Source organism: Amblyomma americanum, chromosome 3, assembly GCF_052857255.1.
Source record: "Amblyomma americanum isolate KBUSLIRL-KWMA chromosome 3, ASM5285725v1, whole genome shotgun sequence".
In the NCBI taxonomy this organism is placed as follows: Eukaryota; Metazoa; Arthropoda; class Arachnida; order Ixodida; family Ixodidae; genus Amblyomma; species Amblyomma americanum.
In genome coordinates this window covers 68,296,701-68,314,461 of record NC_135499.1, presented here as the reverse complement: position 1 = coordinate 68,314,461, position 17,761 = coordinate 68,296,701, and the positions used below count along the sequence as shown (strand labels likewise).

The 17,761-nt window shown below is 48.1% G+C and overlaps 1 protein-coding gene across 1 annotated transcript in view; it reads left to right on the top strand.

Moving 5' to 3' along the window:
- The window catches only part of LOC144123029 (glycogenin-1-like), a 99,926-nt gene that overhangs the window by 77,774 nt on the left and 4,391 nt on the right, over positions 1 to 17,761 (top strand). The window contains exons 6-7 of the mRNA XM_077655954.1: positions 4,402 to 4,440; positions 4,508 to 4,624. Coding sequence (XP_077512080.1) covers positions 4,402 to 4,440; positions 4,508 to 4,624 — 156 coding nt within the window. The remainder of the gene's footprint in view (positions 1 to 4,401; positions 4,441 to 4,507; positions 4,625 to 17,761) is intronic.

The window sequence follows — 17,761 nt, the reverse complement described above, 5'->3', positions numbered from 1 at the left end:
AAACGTGCCCCAGTGCGGCACCGGCATCGCTAGCCAGGGTAAAAGAACTTCTAGGCTCAGGCAAGTATACTCAAATAACATGTGGTTTCAGCACACAACTAGAGGGGACACTTAAACACTGGCTTGAGCATTAATAGGTTAATGAACATATATGTGGAATTGGTCATTCTTTAATTTACATTCGTAGATCCATGGGAGTCCTCACACCCCTCCTGGCACAGTGGTGCAGCGGTTAAACGATGCAACACTCCCTTGCAATGGCAGGTGCTGCCATCGGTGGGGCTTCTGCGACGGATATTTTTGCTTCCTGAGCAACTTCTCGTGACCAATTTTTTATTCAGCTGCCACCTTAGTGGTCAGTTGACTCACAATCTGGTGGACAGGTTGTGAGGACACCACAAGGTCACGTGGCCTAGGTGGGCCGCCTATACGTTGCCGAAGCGGCCAGTTGCTCCGGTTGCTCCGGCCTCTCCGGCTGCGATACTTCAAACGGTTGCCAACGCCGGCGCCGGAATTTTTTTTTCCTGTCAAGGTGGTACAACGCTGTTGTGTTCAAAACTGCAGACTGTCGGCGTCCGTCCGTTGGCATGCGTTCGCGTTCTACCCGCTTAAGTGCGCTACCACTGAAGCCCCTACTCGCATTTCTCCAATGTTTGTCTGAAGCCTGCTTGACCTGAGATTAATAAACTGCATAAAACACTTCATTGCCGCGAGTAGGTTTCGAACCCGCAGAGGCACGAACAGATCATCGTCGTTGGCCAACGCATCTTCTTCTCCTTCACCCCTGGTATATGGCACATACCCACGCGGGGGGATTGGCCAAGGTGTAGTTGAATAAACAAAGTAGTTTCCAAGGAAGATGATGACAAAATTGTAGCACCAATCGTGAATTTTGAAAAAATCAATGAACAAAAACAAGAGAACAATATTGACAGTTAAATAACAGACAGCATTTTGGTGAAAAAAGAAGAGCTCCTAGAACTTTAAAAGAATTAACACATCAACCTACCAGTTGCAATTATGTAATCGTGGAGAAACCCACAAATAGAACCCAATGCAAATCCCTTGGCGTTCGCACCAAACGATAATAATACTGGCAAAGATAAAGGGAGCCCTAACCTGGAGAGAGGGACCTCCAGGTAAATCTTTCTCTGAAGTGCGAACTTTGGGCAGTAGAGAAGAAAATGGTCTAAAGATTCAACTTTTACAACACTACGTTGTCGTCGTCGGAGCTGAATATATCGCGTGTGTTTAACTGCGTCTATCGCGCAGTGCTTTGGACATCGTCATCTTCATCCGCTTCCATCCGTGCGTAGTTGGTCGAATACCGAAACGGAAGTGGAAGCAGAAGTGCTTCGTATTTGGCCTCACCGAGCTAAATCGTCCGCGTTTCTTTTTTTTTTCTCTAACTAATGTGCAAGGTAGATTCCACAATTGCCGAAGTTCTGAAAGGTGTCGTGAATATACCCAGTCCAAGTACATTATGTAGTATGCTTGTCTCTGTGAAAACAATCAGAAATTATTTGTAATCATACAACGAGGTACAAGCAGGTTAAGCCATACTTATCAGTTGGTCACGAGCGGCAAGTTCGAGCACTATAAGCGGAATATTTAGGAATGTTTCGCTCTCCTGGAGCTACGAACGGGAATAAACTTCGTCGCTGCTTGCACTGCGGCTTCAGTGTGGTTTATTCCTTGGCATCCTGACCAGTTTTATAAGGGTGCTTATCGCTGGTTTACGCGATAGCGTATACAGCGCGTTCGGTTAAGAAGCCGTCGGCGAAGAAGTAGTCGGCACCACGTGTCGGAAATAACCGGGGGCTGCGTAAAAGAAAATGTTATCACAGTAATTTGTGGCTCCAGTGATCGATGATTGATTGGCGTGTGAGAGGCGAAGATGAGTTCATGAAATTGTTGTAAAGAATTAACGAATAAATAAAAAAATTGAAAAAGGGGGTTTGAAGGAGGCAAATGCTCAGAATGAAAATCCAAAGATTGGTGATGCTAATTTAGAAATTTCAGAGCGTGTAATTAATGAAATGATTTATTGAACCAATTAAAAAAATGAAAAATGCGTTCAAACCTGCCCAACTGCTCAAAATGGAAAGAATAACCCCCTACGCTGTCGCGGTATACGCTTAAGGGGGAGCATAATTAAGTGTCCCCTCCAATTTTTTTCCTTTATGCATTCACGCTGAACTTGTTGATTGATATGAACTGGTGCTTCCCATAAACACGGATTAGTGGTGAAATGCAGGCGTTTATTAGTTCGTGCAGCAACGGCAATAATTTGTCGTGACCCATCACCCATAGCACCTTTCTTCAGGCTCTGCTCTGAACACCCGTTTACCGTGGCTATTTCCATGGGATGCAAAACGCGCGCCTGAATTCTCCGAGAGGCATCATCCTGGGACGTCTTTGCTCCGCGGCATACCAAATTCTCGTACCACGCGCTTATAAAAAAATTCAAGGGCCCTGTCAACAGGGCATGGTCGATGCTCCGACGACACTTCCAATTGCCGTCGAAATAGCTCTGTACGAGAAAGCGATGAACCAATCGCGGTCAGACACAATTGCAGGAATCCGCAAGTGGTAGTGCTACATGCACTTCACTCTTACTTGCTTTTACGCAATAATCTGACTTATACGTACCACTGCTCTGTTTCCGGTCACAGCGAAATATTTGCTATCAGGCGGCTCTAGCCTATCAATGTAGCTTAAATTAGTATTCCCCTTCAGTGTCCTTTTATGGGGAGCGGCGGACGCTCTGTTCCAGGAATCGACCGGATATGCCTCGTGGCTTTCGCGCGGCTGTGCGCAGGGCAGCTACATAGGACAAGGCACAGGACACGCAAATTGCGACGAGGAGATTCTGGGGGTGGGGGAGCGGGGATGAGCCTCGGCGACGACGAAAGTTGGTGGCACAGTACAGAACGTACACGGTTGCCGAGAAGAAAGGACGCGCCCTGATGAGCTCCAATCCAACTCAAATCTATACTGAACCTCCCCGGTGTTAAAGCTTTTCATGTTGCCTAAAAAAGAAGCTAATAATCTCGAGACAAAATTATGAGCTCAATAATTTCGATGCCTTTGGCTTGTTTGATACAGCCATACATGATACAGCTGAATGTGCTCTCTATTTTAATTTGTGAGCGGAGTAATACAGGACGCCGTGGACCATGGCCAGTGTTAGAAGCTGCAGTTTTTTTTAATCGAAAACCTTATGGCATATTAGCAGCGAAACCCGGAGTCGTTGTCGTCGTCCGGGTAAGGTGTTCCAGAAAATTCTAATGACGTCATCAGCAAAGAAAACATTTATTCCGAAGGTGCGACGATTTGAGCCAATGATGTTCAGATTGCGAGGTGAGCACGCAACTCATAGGCCGCGAAACAGCGTTACTTTCTTTGCGAATAAAGGCGAACCTAGAGGTATGCGTTTCCTTACGACTGTATACTAATGAGTAGGTGTGGCAGTATAAAGGAAAGAAGAACTATAAACAAAAAATTAATGCTTCCGCCTGAATCCTATACTGCCTTTAAATCTTGTAATCATTCGCAGTGGTGGCCCTGCTTAACCGATATGTGGAGGGGAGTAGAAGGGATCCCGTCTTCGAGATGTGCAGTGAGATGTGTAGTTCCTCGACAGTTCAAATGTGTTTCATGGGGTGCCACAATTGTAGCAACAAAGTGAGCTAATCTTAGAATACTGTGCCGGTCACGGTACTGCAATTAAGGCAAGAGCTGTAAGCAAGACTTCGAAACTAGTGTTGCCTCTCGTCTGGCCAGGCTCGACTTTTGCACGGGGATAGGTCGAGAGGAGCGACAGCAGTGCGGAGGGGACAAGAGGTCAGGAGAGGCCGTTTCGACCTGCGCGCTCCTTGATGTGGACACGACGCGAGACGTGCGGGCACCAGAATCACGTCGGCGCGGCCCCTCGGACAATAATTGAACGGCTCCATTTTCACCTCCCTTTGGCCGCAGATTTTTGTTGGTTTGTCCGTCCATTCACACCAAGAGAAGGCGCGAGCGAATAAAACGCAAGCAGAAAGGTACCGGTGTGAGTGGGATTCGAGCCCATGCATTTAGCTGCATGTACGAAAGCGCGACGCGCTGAGGCGGTTGCTCCGATGCACGTTGACAGTGCTGCTGTGCCTGTCACTTGGCTGTTGTTGCTGCGATTGAAAAAAGAAAAAGGAGGGAAATGCACTGGCGTGATGTTCACTGCCTCAAAAGGGGTCGCTAGCGCTGCCACGTGCAGACAGAAGGCAGTTGACAGATGCAAAAAAAAATCTAAAGAACAGGCGCGTCGCAGGAGCCACCTCCGCCCATGCGCGATTGTTGTTTGTGTCGCTGAACTGGCTGAACATTAAGATAATTGTTTCTTTTTTTCCTCATATCCAGACGAGCCCAGGTACCTCCGGATCGCACTCTTCAAGGACGGTAAGTCGCAAGGAAGAGGCGGCTACACGTAGCGCTTGTCTCACGGCTGCTCGTGTGCCTCGCGCAGGACCAGTCCACCGACGAAACAGCTCTGAGTTCCAAGGCGTCGGTACGCACTCGAAACCAGAGCGTCGGCTGTCTGCTGAACATCCTCAGCGACACCTCCATCGCCAACATCTTCCAGGTGATGGTTTCAGAGTGGTATACGGCGATGGTACTCGGCCATTGTTTGCCTCGGAATATTTCTGTCGGCAACTGATCTGTCTGCGCCCCACAGTTTAAGCAGGAGCTGCGTTTTCTACCAAAGTAGGCTGGTCTTCTACCAGCTGCTTTAGAAGTTACTGAGCTGTTACACGTGTCTCTGAGGGATCACGATGACAGAGTGGTAAAGCTCTCCAGCGCCATAGCCGCAATCTCAGCCTGTAGAGCAAGGTTTGAAGCTCATGAAAGCATGGGTTCACGAGAGGAAATCACGGGAAACGCTGTGCAAGTGCTGCGGACATCCGCTCTCGTCGATTGTGCACAGAAGTACCCGTATCTTGTTACGTTATTTATCCTTTCAACTATGCTTCCTACTCATCGAAGCTCCACTGAATAACATGGGCAATCTATCCTCCTTTACACGAGGCTATGCACATTTAACACGACGGCGTTGAATCTCCCGTTCTGCAGAAAATCCGGCATCGTTGTCTGCATTGTCAGGGTGGACACGTGGGCCGCAATGATAGCCACCCAGGCGGCAGATAATGGTCGCGGGAGGTTTCTCGGGGACAAAATCTTGGGCTGCGCAAGTCTCACCTGTGACAGCACCTATCATCGCAGGGCAGTGGCGCATCGCTTAACAGCTTCACCGCAGCTCCAAAAGTGGTACGGGGACTTCCCGGGATCTTTTATGAATGCAAGTAGAGAGTGACGGATTCGGCATTTATGGTCACTAACCCATTAACGCTATCGCGTCATACCCTTAAGGCCGAGCTACACTTTCTCCTCAAATTTTTAGAGACATGCGTGGTCTCTGTAGTTAATTAGGTGAGCCTGTATCATCGTTGTTGTCTGCTGATGTGGGAATGCAGACGTGTCGACAGGAAGTACAGAGGCAAAAGTGTGTGAGACTCGACTGGAGATCCCCTAAAGTGTATTTTTGCCGTAAGAAGAATATCTATGGTGTTTTGAAGAAGCGTAGCTTGGTGCATGAATACGGAAAGAAACCAGCACAAAAAGGTGCGTTCACAAGAGGAAGAAGTAGACAGGGCGACTCTGGAAACACAAGCGAATTTTAGTCGGTGAAGTTTGCCACAACATAGCCTAACTTGAACCCGTCGTGGTGGCTCAGTGGTTAGGGCGCTCGGCTACTGATCCGAGGTACGCGGGTTCGAACCCGACCGCGGCGGCGGCGTTTTTATGGAGGAAAAACACAAAGGCGTCCGTGTGCTGTGCGATGTAATTGTACGCTAAAGATCCCCACGTGGTCGAAATTATTCTGCAGCCCTCCCCTACGCACCTCTTTCTTTCTTTCTTCTTTCAGTCCCTCCTTTATCCCTTCCCTTTCAGCGCGGTTCAGGTGTCCGCCGAGGTGTGTGATGGATACTGCGCCATTTGCTTTCCCCAACAACCAATTTTCAATTTAATTTTCAATTTCTTACTTGAAGAGAATACCATTTGATGAATGGGAGTTAGTTGTCGCGTGCAAGGTATCAGGCCTCTGCCTTGAAATGCTTTTTTTAGATTCGTTTTTTTTGTCATTTTCATTTATTTATCCTAAAGGCCCATGTGGGCATAACATGGGGGGGGGGGGGGGAGGGCACTGCACGCAGGAAATTCAAAGAAGAAAATACAATAGTAATATAACGACGCTTAAAGAGCATGCAGGAATACATCATAACAAAGGTTTAAGCAGTCAGCAATAAGAAATACGATATGCCTGAATTAAAACATTTAAGCATGGCGTACAACTTACTCAAGAGACTTTTGAAGAAAGAAAAAACACATACACAAAATCACTAAGGTAGCAAAACAAACCGGTCAAATGATAAATCTTGGACACCTACTCTTTCACACTATTGTTTATTACTGAAATAAATTGATCGCGATCAGTAGTGTTGACTATAGAATAGGAGAGGGCATTCCATTCTCTTATCGCCAGGATGTAGTGGTGGTAGTGGTTTTTAATTAAATAATAGCAAAAAGGAAGGAAAAGATTTTTGCTAGCCCTGGCATCTGCCATCGACACTGAAGCACCTGAGCTGGGGCAGCGGAAATAAAGGATAGCAGGCAGAATGGAGAAATGAAATGAAAGAGGTGAGGAGACAAGAAGTGGGGATAGGGCAGAAGTAATATACACAAACTATTTACACAATGTGAAGAAACGAAAATCTGACTGCGTCTGTTCGCGCAAATGGAGGTTAGATTTTAACGCGAGAACGTTAAGGAGCTCGTGTCGCAGAAAAGCTGGTGTCGGCGCCGGCGGCGTTGGCCGTCCGCAAAAAAATCCTCCTCCTCGCACTCCTCCGTCTCCTCCTTTTCTCTCCCTTATGGCCCGGTTCGGGTGTCTGCCGAGATATGTGAGACAGGCGTCTTTTCCTTAAATTCTCCAACGGGCCACGCGTTACGCCGAAGATGCGATGGCGTTCCGTGCACCTCTTGGCAACGCCTCAACACCCTCTCGCGTCTCACTCTTAAAGACGAAGCTTAAGCGTCGTCCAAATTTTTTTTATTGCGGTCAAGTGGATGAAATGTGCGCATGGCAGGCCTAATAAGCGGTGCGGAGTACGTTGTGGGGCCAAAATATAATTCATGAAAGAAGGCAAGGCATGATACTTTCGTCTGCTTTCCAACGTAGGGAGGTTAAGGTTCTCTTTCATTACAGTGACGCTTGAGAAACACGAGTACTGACGTGCGATGAATCGACTGGTCATGTTTTGCAGTGTCTCTAATTTGTTAATAAAATACTGTTAATGAGGACACCAAATGAATGACGCATATTCGAGCGTCGGTCCGACCGATGTGGTATAAGCTATTAGTCATGAATATTTGTTAACTTTACAAAGTAACCGGCGAATAAAACCTAAAATTTTGTGCGTGTCACTCAGAACGTGATTGATATGAGCGCTACAGGACAGATTAGGGCTTAAATACATTTCTAAGTATTTCAAGATTTAACTGATTCTATTTCAGTATTACTCATGGCGTTGGTGCTTGACAAAACGTGACAGTGGGTACTGAAACGCAGTAACTTGGTTTTTCAAGTGTTAATGGTCACTTGCCATTCAAACCACCACCTATCTAATTTAGACAAATCGTTATGTAACATATGATAGTCAGTGAGATTGGATATTGGACGGTAAATTACACAAACATCAGCGAACAAACTGATTGATTATGTAATGCTGGATGGAATATCATTTATGTACATAAAAATAATGTTGGTCCAAGCACAGATCCTTGGGGGACACTGCATTTTACAGACTGAGGAGAGGATTTAACATCGTTAGTAATGACTGATTGAAACCTGTTGTGGAGGTACTCTTCTACCCATATAATAACTGTATTATTTATGTTAATGTTGTTAATTTTATATATCAGGCGGTTTTGGGGCACACGGTCAAACACCTTTCCAAAATCGATGAAAATGGCATCAGTTTGCATTAACTGTTCTAAATTGCGGTGAAGGTCTGTCGGACGTTCGAACAGCTGGGATTTACAAGAACACCCGCGTTGAAATCTATGCCGGTTCGGAAAAAGGATATGATTCTCATTGAGATATTTCATTATGTGTGATGATAAAACATGTTCTAATAATTTATGAAACTGACGTCAAAGATATGGGCCTGTAGTTCGTCAGGTTATTTTTATCCCCTCCTTTAAATGTGGATAAACAATAAGCAAGCTTGCAATCATCAGGAATCTGGGCCGTATTAAGCGTATGCTGAAAGTTGTGTGCGAGGATACGTGATGTGTAGGTTTTTTTAATTTTTAGAAGTTTTGTGCTAATTTCATCGGGGCGTGACTCGAAAAAGAAGGCAAACGTTCTATAGCCTTCTCTATGCCATCGGAATGTATTTTTATACAGGACATTTTGCATTCAGTGCTATATACAGGTCCAACAATAGACAAAGCTTTTTCTTGTTCAAAAATGCAGCAGGAAAATGAGTTAAAATGATCGCACATATACACTGGGTTTATTGGGGTACCATCTACAAAAGCTAAGTACGGCAGTTGCTTATTTGGTGCAGGAGAAATCACTTTCCAAAACTCTTTGCGGTTGTTCTTCAAGAAGTTCGTCACGTCATAACTAATAATTTATCTTTCGCTTCTTCAATTTTTTGCTTGCATGTCTTTGCGAAGCACAAGTACACGGTCCAGTCTACGAGAGCTTCAGTGCGCTAGCTTTCGCATACAGGTGGTTCTTTTTGTTGAGGCATCGTTTGATATGATCTTGTGAACCATTCGTTATTCCCTGCCGCTGAAAGCCACCGTTTTATAATGTATTTCTCCTGCAAATTTTTCAACATATCACGGAAAAGCACCCAGTTTTCAGAGGCAGTTCGGTTAGAATACGTAGACTCAAAGAAATAACAGTAGCTATTAGGGCCGTTTAAGTATGTTAAAGTCTGCTTTAGCAAAATCATAAATCAATTTTTTTTACATAAACCAATTATTATTATTATTATAAGAACGCCGTAATCAGACGGCATAAAGAGAAACCAAAACTACCCACAAAGTAACTTTCAGCGTTACTAACGCTTTTACCACCATCTATGAAGATTTGCAAACTCAATGAGGCACCCAGACAGCCCTCGAACACGCGCCAGCATTAAATGATACCTTCGAAATGGCTGACTGGAACACAGTGAACACCACGGTGGTCACTAATACATTCAAGTACAGTTACAAAGGCCCGTTCGAGGTGAGTTGTAAAAACTAAATAAAGTATGACGTCAGCTCTTGTAGGAGAAGAAACCGGCTGCGCCAGTTGAAATCAGTGCAACAAATCGGGAATATCGGCACACCCACGTGGCTGACCAGAATAAGCAATTGAAACAGATGACAAACTGATGCATGGGAATTTAGTGTCTTCTGCCAGGATAATAGACGCGTTCACGTAATTGCTCTTAACATGCGTTAACACATCGTTTACCTCAGCGAAATGTCAGTGGAATAATCCGGCGGTTTGTAACATGCGCCGATGACTATTGTAAACTACGGCAAAGAGCAAGAAACTCATAAAATTTCAAGTGCACTATCTACTGTGATAAGTGTTGTATGTATGTCTTTTCGCACAGCAGTCATGACATCATTGCCTCTTTTATCTGCGGTCTTTACGGAAGATTGAAAATGAGTTTGAAATCTGAATTTCAGAACTGTCAATTTCTGGAGTTAACCACGTTTCTTTCCGACAATGGCGTCAGCAGCGCAAGTATTGATGAAGGAGGCAAGCTAGTCTTGCTTATTGGTAATGATTCTAAAATTTGTGACGATGAAAGAAAACGGGGCTGTTTTGGTACTCTGTTGCCGAGAGAGAGAGAGAGAGAATAAACATTTAATTGTAAAAAAGAAGACCGGAGCGGATTGTGAGTGGAGTCCTCAGTCCAAGACCTCAGTGGCTTCCGCCGACTCTTTGGCGGTGGCGACTAGCGCCTCCTGGTCTTCCAGGGTGCCGCTGGCCAGCGTAACCTCCCACTGCTCCAGTGGTTCGATTTATCTGACCATGTCCATGTAATGTGCTTGAATGCGGGAATTTCGCCACACCAAGGACATGTATCTGCGTATAATGTTGGGTGATTGAGGCATAGGTGGTGAAGACTGGAGAAAGTAAGTGTTTGGATGCGTCTAATATGGTAGGAGTCCTCCGGGGAAAGCTGCTTATGTGGCGGTGGGTAGAGACGCGTATTTAGGCGGAGGGTCTCTAGGCGGGTTGAATAACTGGTTGAGAGGTGGTAGAGAGTAGAGTCGGTGTGGCCCGCTCTGTTGGTGTAACCTAGAGCTAGGGAATCTGCCTTAATTTTGCCGTCGAGACATGCGTGTCCTGAGACCCAGGTGATGACGTGATCATACTGGAGATGGCCGCCCAGTACGCGGAGAGCTGTGCGCTGGACACGTCCACTCGTGTAGGCTCTGCAGGTGGATTGGGAGTCTGTAAAAATGTGAGTGCCGTGGTGTTGCGTGTCATTCATTTTGATATTGCAATGGCTTCTGCGGCCGCCGGATCCTGTGCCGTGAAGGACGCTCCAAGAAAAGGGGTGTTGGCGTGATTGGCAGAAGCGCAAGCATATCTCTGGGGCTGCGCATAGGAAGCGACATCCACAAACATAGCCGAGGTGTCTTGGCCGTATTGCCTACGGAGGCTGCGAAGACGGGCCTGACGGCGCGGTGCCTGTGACTCGTGGTCCACATGGCGAGGGATGGGGTCCATGTACAGGCGTGAGTGGACAGCATTTGGAAGAACTCTGGTCAGGGCCATGGTCCTGGTGGCTTGCAGGTCACCTATCCTTGAAAGGATGGCCCTACCTTCCGATGTGGTGAGGAGAAGACGAGTCTGTTGGGAGTTCAGAACAGCCTCCTGGATTTCCGCAAACGTGTTGTGAATACCAAGTGCTAGCAGTCTAGCGTTGGATGTACACATCCCAAGCAGCACAAGTAACTGGCCCAACATTGAAACTGCATTGGCAAAGCTGGCCTTACAAAGGACCAGGATGGGACCATCTTGTTGCAATGTTGGGCCGATGACCTGTACTGCTTGGGATGGGAAGGCCCAGAGCTGTTAATAGAGGGTACGGATAAGGATATAGATCCTACTCTCGGCGGTGCGATCAACATTGTGGTATGGGAGACCATACTGGATTCGACTCATGGCCAGGGTCGTGATGAGGCGGATGGTGTCATCCTCGCGCATGCCTTTGCGATGTCCAGCGATGCGTCGTACCATACGAGCAGTATTGAGCACATACGTGCGTAGAGTGGCAATGGTGTGGGTGGGATTGCCGTCATGCTGCACCCAGAGGCCAAGCACTCGGATGAGTGATTTTTCTTCCATAGGGTGGTTGTGAATTTTGAGCATGATTGGGCCGGATGAACGATAGCGGGGACCATGAAAACGGATGATTTCCGATTTATCCGGTGCACACTGCATACCGCTGGTCTGAACAAAATGTCCGACCACACCGATGGCTGTTTGTAAGGCCAGCTCTTTGGCGGCAGGGATCCTCGGGTTGACCAGATGGTGATGTCATCCGCATAGATGGCATATCCGATGTCGGAGAGTGTAGAGAGCTTATGGAAGAGAGGGGCCATGGCTATATTGAATAGTAGTGGTGATAGGACAGCACCTTGTGGAGCGCCATTGTCAGGTGTTTCAAAAGGAGACGATCTAGTAGATCAGATACCTGTGGTGGCTGTGCGGGCAGTGAGGAAGGTGGAGATATATTGGGAGATGTGAGATCCACAGCGTATCTGATTTAGACCTTCTAGGATTGCAGAATGGGAAATGTCGAAAGCGCTCATAATGTCAAGTGTTAGAAGAAGTTGCTCTCCGCCAGGAGGTATCCTCGTGAGGACTTCGTATTTGATAAGAAAGGCGTCTTGTGCAGAAAGACCTGGTCGAAAGCCGAACATAAAAGGGGGAAAGAGATCATGATCTTCAATATATTTTTGCAGGCGTGGCTGGATGACTCGCTCGTATAGCTTGCCCAAGCAGGAGGTGAGCAATATGGGCCTGAGAGCAGAGAGGGAGGGTGGCTTGTTGGGCATAGGGTTGAGTATATCTTCTGCGTGTTTCCATTGAGGGGGTACTTTACTTGGGTCCACAGTTCATCATTGATGTATTGGGTAAGTTCTTGAAAGCAATCATTCGAGAGGTTGCGTAGCATTGCGTTAGTGATATTGTCGGCACCTAGGGCACTAGAGCGGCTACAAGTGCGTGCAGCTGCGAATACCTCTTCATAAGTGATTGTCAGGTCGAGTTCCGGGCTGGTGTGGCCGGTGTAAGTGGTAGATGAGGTAAGGGGCTGTCAAGCGCCGAAATATTTGGAGCGGAGAGTGTCCAGAAGCTCTTGGCCAGTGCCGGTGATTTGATGGGCACCTGCTTGCAAGGTTCTGTTTGCAGACGACTTTGTTGTTTGGGGATGTAGAAGGCTCAGAGAGTGGCCCATGTTTTGGAAGTACTCAGGGTGTCACGAAGGGAGTCGCAAAATTGATGCAAGTTTTGGGTGGAGAGTTGCGCTGCGTAGTCCTGAGCTTGTAAGTTAAGCTGCGCTATGCGCTTTTAGAGGGTGCGGTTATGTCGTTGCGGCGCCATCTTTTCAGCAGGCCATGACGGGTCTTCTAGATGTGGATGAGATGGGGGTCGACAGCGGGGTTGTCAACGGTCTTTTGGAGGGCCTGCGTGTGCGATTGATGGGTGTCACAGAGGGCCTGGGTCCATGCCGCGATATCAGTAATAAAGCTAGAATGTGGAGCCGCGCCTATGTAGGCTTCCCAATTGGTGATCTGGATGATACCGAGGGGCATCCGGTGCTGTGGTGACAGTATGCTGATTGAGAGTATGTAATGGTCGCATCCTAGGGTTTCGCTTATGTCAGTCCAGGTAGGGCGGGTGACATTCTTAGTTAAAGTGAGATCCGTAGAGGTGTCACGAGAGACACTATTACCTAGCCTTGTGGGGACTGGGAGATCGGTTGTCAAGGTAAGGTGTGCGGCGTCCACGACATCCAGGAGAGTGGTCCCTTGGCTGTATCAACTCGGTAAGCCCAGGCGGTGTGGGAGCATCAAGGTCGACAAGTACCAAGAGGCGATTACGTTGGGCTATGCGGTGGCATTCCGACAGCAGGAGGCCAAACAGAGCGTGAATTTGTTGAGGGGGACTGTATACATTGAGGATGTACGTACTTTACTTGCGGGCCTTTCGTGGAATAATTTCAATGAATTGATGATCGATGTCGGGCGAGTTGAGGGCATGTGCTGTAGCAGCTATCGTTTTCGAAACAAAGATGGCTACCCGGGATACGAAGTAAGTCTGAAGCGTGTAATAGCCTTGTATGCGGATGGGCCCTTTGCCCAATTCTTGAAGATAAATGACGTTGGCGGGATTGGGGCGGTATGTATACATTGAAGAATAGAGCTGCTTTAGGACGAAAAGAACGGCAGTTTCATTGCCAGATTTCAAGGTGGTGGAGAGGCGTTGTTGATGCGTTATTGGGCGCCATGATGACTGTCTAGTGCCGGGATGCTATCCCGATTCTCCGAATCACTGGCTTCCGACGGTAGACACATGCCGCGTTGGTGGGGCCCACTAGGGGGGTCGCCAGATGGGATTCGTTTACGCGGTATGCGGTCCATGCAAGTTGTGAGAGAGGTGTGCATCTGCTGCTGGAGTTGTTGCATAGTAAACAGCTGTTGCTGGAAGGTGGCCATTTGCGGCTGTATTTGGTGTTGGTATTGTGCGAGTTGCTGTGGCACGGTGAGCAAGATATCGTTCTTAATACGGAGCAAGTATTCTAACTGGGCAGGAGTTAAGGGCGCGGATGCTGGGGGGAGGGGGGTTTCGTTGCTGTCGAATTGTTTGGTGAGGGTGTTACAGAAGCAGGCGCGAAAGGGTGATGCGACTGGTCTCCCGGAGCTTGTGTTGTGCGCTTGGCGGTTTTTTGACCTAGCTGTGTGTTCAGGCATGATATTTCTGCCTTGAGTTTGGTGATTTGTGTAGTTTGAGTTTTCGGCGCAGAGGAGGCAACAACTGAACAGCTCACCTGTGGTATTGAGGCCGGTGCTTCCAACTGTGGACCCTTGGCCGTCCCGGATGCTTCGCTGACCGATGCTTTACTTGTCTTCATGCGCACTGGGGAGGGGGTCTGCTTTCGGGGAGGCTTTTCTGAGGAGTCTCTTTCGGAGCTGAACCACCTTGGGCGACCCTCTCGAGTCTTGGGTGTTGAGGTCGTGTTTTGAACCAGGCTTTGGCGGCATTCCCGTGCTCCAGTAAGGTTTGCTTCCCTGCAGGAGGCACACCTCTGGGTGCAGGGATGTCCAGAGATTGGGTTGAGAGTGCCACAGATGTGGCAGATAGAGATGTCCGGTGTGGGACAGACGTCGAAACAGTGGCCCACAGACTTGATCTACTTGCTTTGTCGGCTTGAATGGTTAGCAGGGCAGTTCACTTCTATGGTCGATGACCGACCGCGGAGCATTACGGGTGTTGAAGGTAAGGACGGCCGTTCTCGTGGCGCCCAGCATGCGAGCCCGGAGGACTTCCACGCTGGAAAAGGGGGTCCTGAGGCCATCCATAAGCTCGGTTTCCGGGGTGTTGGGATTGAGTCCATGAATGACGCCCTTGGAGACGGTCTCCGGGCTTGCAACGTAGGCAGAGACGGCGTAGGCCTTCTAGGCAAGCGTAAGGCTGTCGATTTGTCGGACTTGATTTGCCGTATCAAGATCGGAGGTGCTGGCGATAATGATGTTGGAGCCCTGATGAATGCTCATATTTATGGGGGAGCGGATGGCTTGGGCTACAGCGATGGAGATCTCTGGGGTGGTGAAATTCTTCAGAGGAAGACCTTTCTTGGGGCGGAGAATAATCTTGCAGTCCTGCTTGGGTAATGGGGGAAGGCGATCGCGGTGAGGTGGAGTCTTCGAAGGGGTGCATATATGTGGCGCAGATGAGGGTTGGATTGTGACTCCCGCCGCCGTGACTGGCTCACCTCACGCCAGGCGTTTGTGTTTGCTGTGCGTCAGGTAGAGTCCAGTCAGAAGATGGGTCCTTCACAGGCGTCCCTGACGGAGAACCAGCGTTCTCCTGTGCCGGTGGAATGTCAGGAGGAGGAGGATTGAGCTCCATGTCTTCTTCTTCTTCGGAGGTGGAAAGCAGAAGGGAGCGGCGGCGGCAAAGGGAGCTCTGCGGAGCTTCGTCGTCATCAGCGCAGGCTGCTTCCTCGTGACTCATGCCTCGCAGCTGTGGACGGACTCGCGCTGAACCTGGGTAGGCTTAGCGCGGTGACCTGAATCGTGGGATTTTCAGAGTGCCGGAAAAGGGTGTAATTACCGTTATCCAGACGTAAAACTTGCCCCAGACGTTCCCGATGATGTTCGGTTGGTGGTCCACAATAAAGCGTGGCGTCGAGCCTGATTATGTTCGGTCGGTGGTCCACAATAAAGGGTAGCGTCCAATTCTTTATTCTTTATTCAATAATTTCCCCACATTGCCCGAAGGCGTTACAGCTGGGGGTTGCAAATTTTCAAAAAAGACATCTTCATTAAAAGAGCACACTTGCACTTCCGATAAGTGATTCCACTCTTGCACAGTCTTGACAAAAACTTAAGCCGCAGTCATGGCCTAGTGGTCTGGGCGTCCGCTTCGGCTGCGGGTGGTGGTTAATTCGAAACCCACCGTCGGACGCCCACCAGTAAAAATGGGTACAAGCCACCCCCGGCTCGGCGCCCGGCTTCTTCAGGGGTGTGTGCTTGGAGGACTTTCCGCAAACCCCGCTGCGCTCCTTCGGGGCAAACCCAGTTTCGAACAACTCAGCCTGCAAATGTGGTTGGTGTTTCACTCCAAAGTGAAGAGTTCGACTCAAGGCTCGTACGCTCTAACCAGCGTCAAGTTCAACACTAAGATCCTTCTTCAGAAGTGATTCAGAGTACCACTACGGTCCGGTTTTTCCGGCTGTCCGACTTTGTGAGTAAAATTAAAATTAAAATTAAAAAGAAAAATTAAGCGGATTAAGATTGTTGGGGTAATCTGATGAAATTGGTGGAGATCATGTGAAACGCGTTGTCATGGCTGGCGGTTTTGATTGTCGAGTGCTTTGGTCGGCCATGGTTGGCGACATTGCGGAACGCATAAACTGAGGTTGTCACTAACAGCATCATATCGGTACTGCGTCTTCGAGAGAATAAGTTTGTGTCCTTGTCAAAACTGTTGCTTACGCGCATGTGCACCCGCCTAAATTGGTTTTTGGAGAGAGGAAATGGCGCACTATCTGTCACACATATCTCCGTGGACACCCGAACCGCGCCGTTAGGGAAGGGATGAAGGAGGGACTGAAAGAATGAAGGAATAAAGAGGTGCCGTAGTGGAGGGCTCCGGAATAATTTCGACCACCTGGGGATCGTTAACGTGCACTGACATCGCACAGTGCACAGGCCTCTAGCATTCCGCCTCCATCGAGATGCGGCTGCTGCGGCAGGTATGGAGCCCGCGTCTTTCGGGTCAGCAGCCGAGCGCCATAACAACTGAGCCATCGCAGCGGCACCCATGCAAATGATAAAACGGTAATAGTTTAAGCTGATTAAACAAATGCTCACTGGAGCCGCCGCAATGGCTCAGTGCTTATGGTAGTCGGCTGCTGGCCGAAAGACACGGGTTCGATCCTGGCTGCGGCGGTCGAATTTTGATGGAGGCGAAACTCTAGAGGTCCGTGTACTGTGCGATGTCAGTGCACGTTAAAGAACGTGAGGTGGTCGAAATCTCCGGAGCCCTTCACTACGGCGTGCCTCATAGCCTGAGTCGCTTTGGGATGTTCAACTCTCATAAAACTGAAAACTAAAGGCTGACTGGATTGTGATTTGCGACGTTTACTATTCACTGCTCGCTTTTGGAAACATAAAGTTCAAGGTATGTAATTAGGAAGTCCTCGTCATTGATGCAACATTGTAAGGCCAATGACTGCTTATGAATGCATGATATATGACGCGCTAGTGGCGAAGCAATCAGCATTCTGGAAGTCTAAATGTAAATTACTGTCCAACACCTAAAGATGAAAACTATATTTTAAACAGAACAGCGCGCACTTTGACAGGCAGTACGAGGAAGACACGACACAGACGAGCGCTCACTTGCAACTGATGTTTATTGCTTGGAACGAGGCGTATATACAGTTCCAACAAAAAGAAGAAAACACACAACCATTCATAGATTAAAATCATTCATACATGCTGCGCTGAAGAAGGACGATAACTAAGATCATTTCGCCCCCGCTAAAAATGCCAGTTCTTTGGAACCAATCGATAAAAAGGGGCTGCTGACGCAGGCGTCGTTTGACCAGGCGATGTGCGCTGCTTCAATTATTTAACGTATTAGTTGTTACTGTGCTTGCTTAAAACTTGTGTGCGAGTGAAATCAGGGTGGCAAGTTTTGCTGTCACAGTCTCTACAGTGGATGCCGAGATGCCCTTTTACAGTGTTATGCACATTGTTGTAGTGCTCCTTCAGGCGTTCATTGAGGCATCTCTCCGTGTGACCCACATAAAGTTTGCCACATGACAAGGGAATGGCATAGACTACACCTTCTTCATAGGAGACGAATTGATTTTCATGTTTGATGTCGCACTCTCTAGGA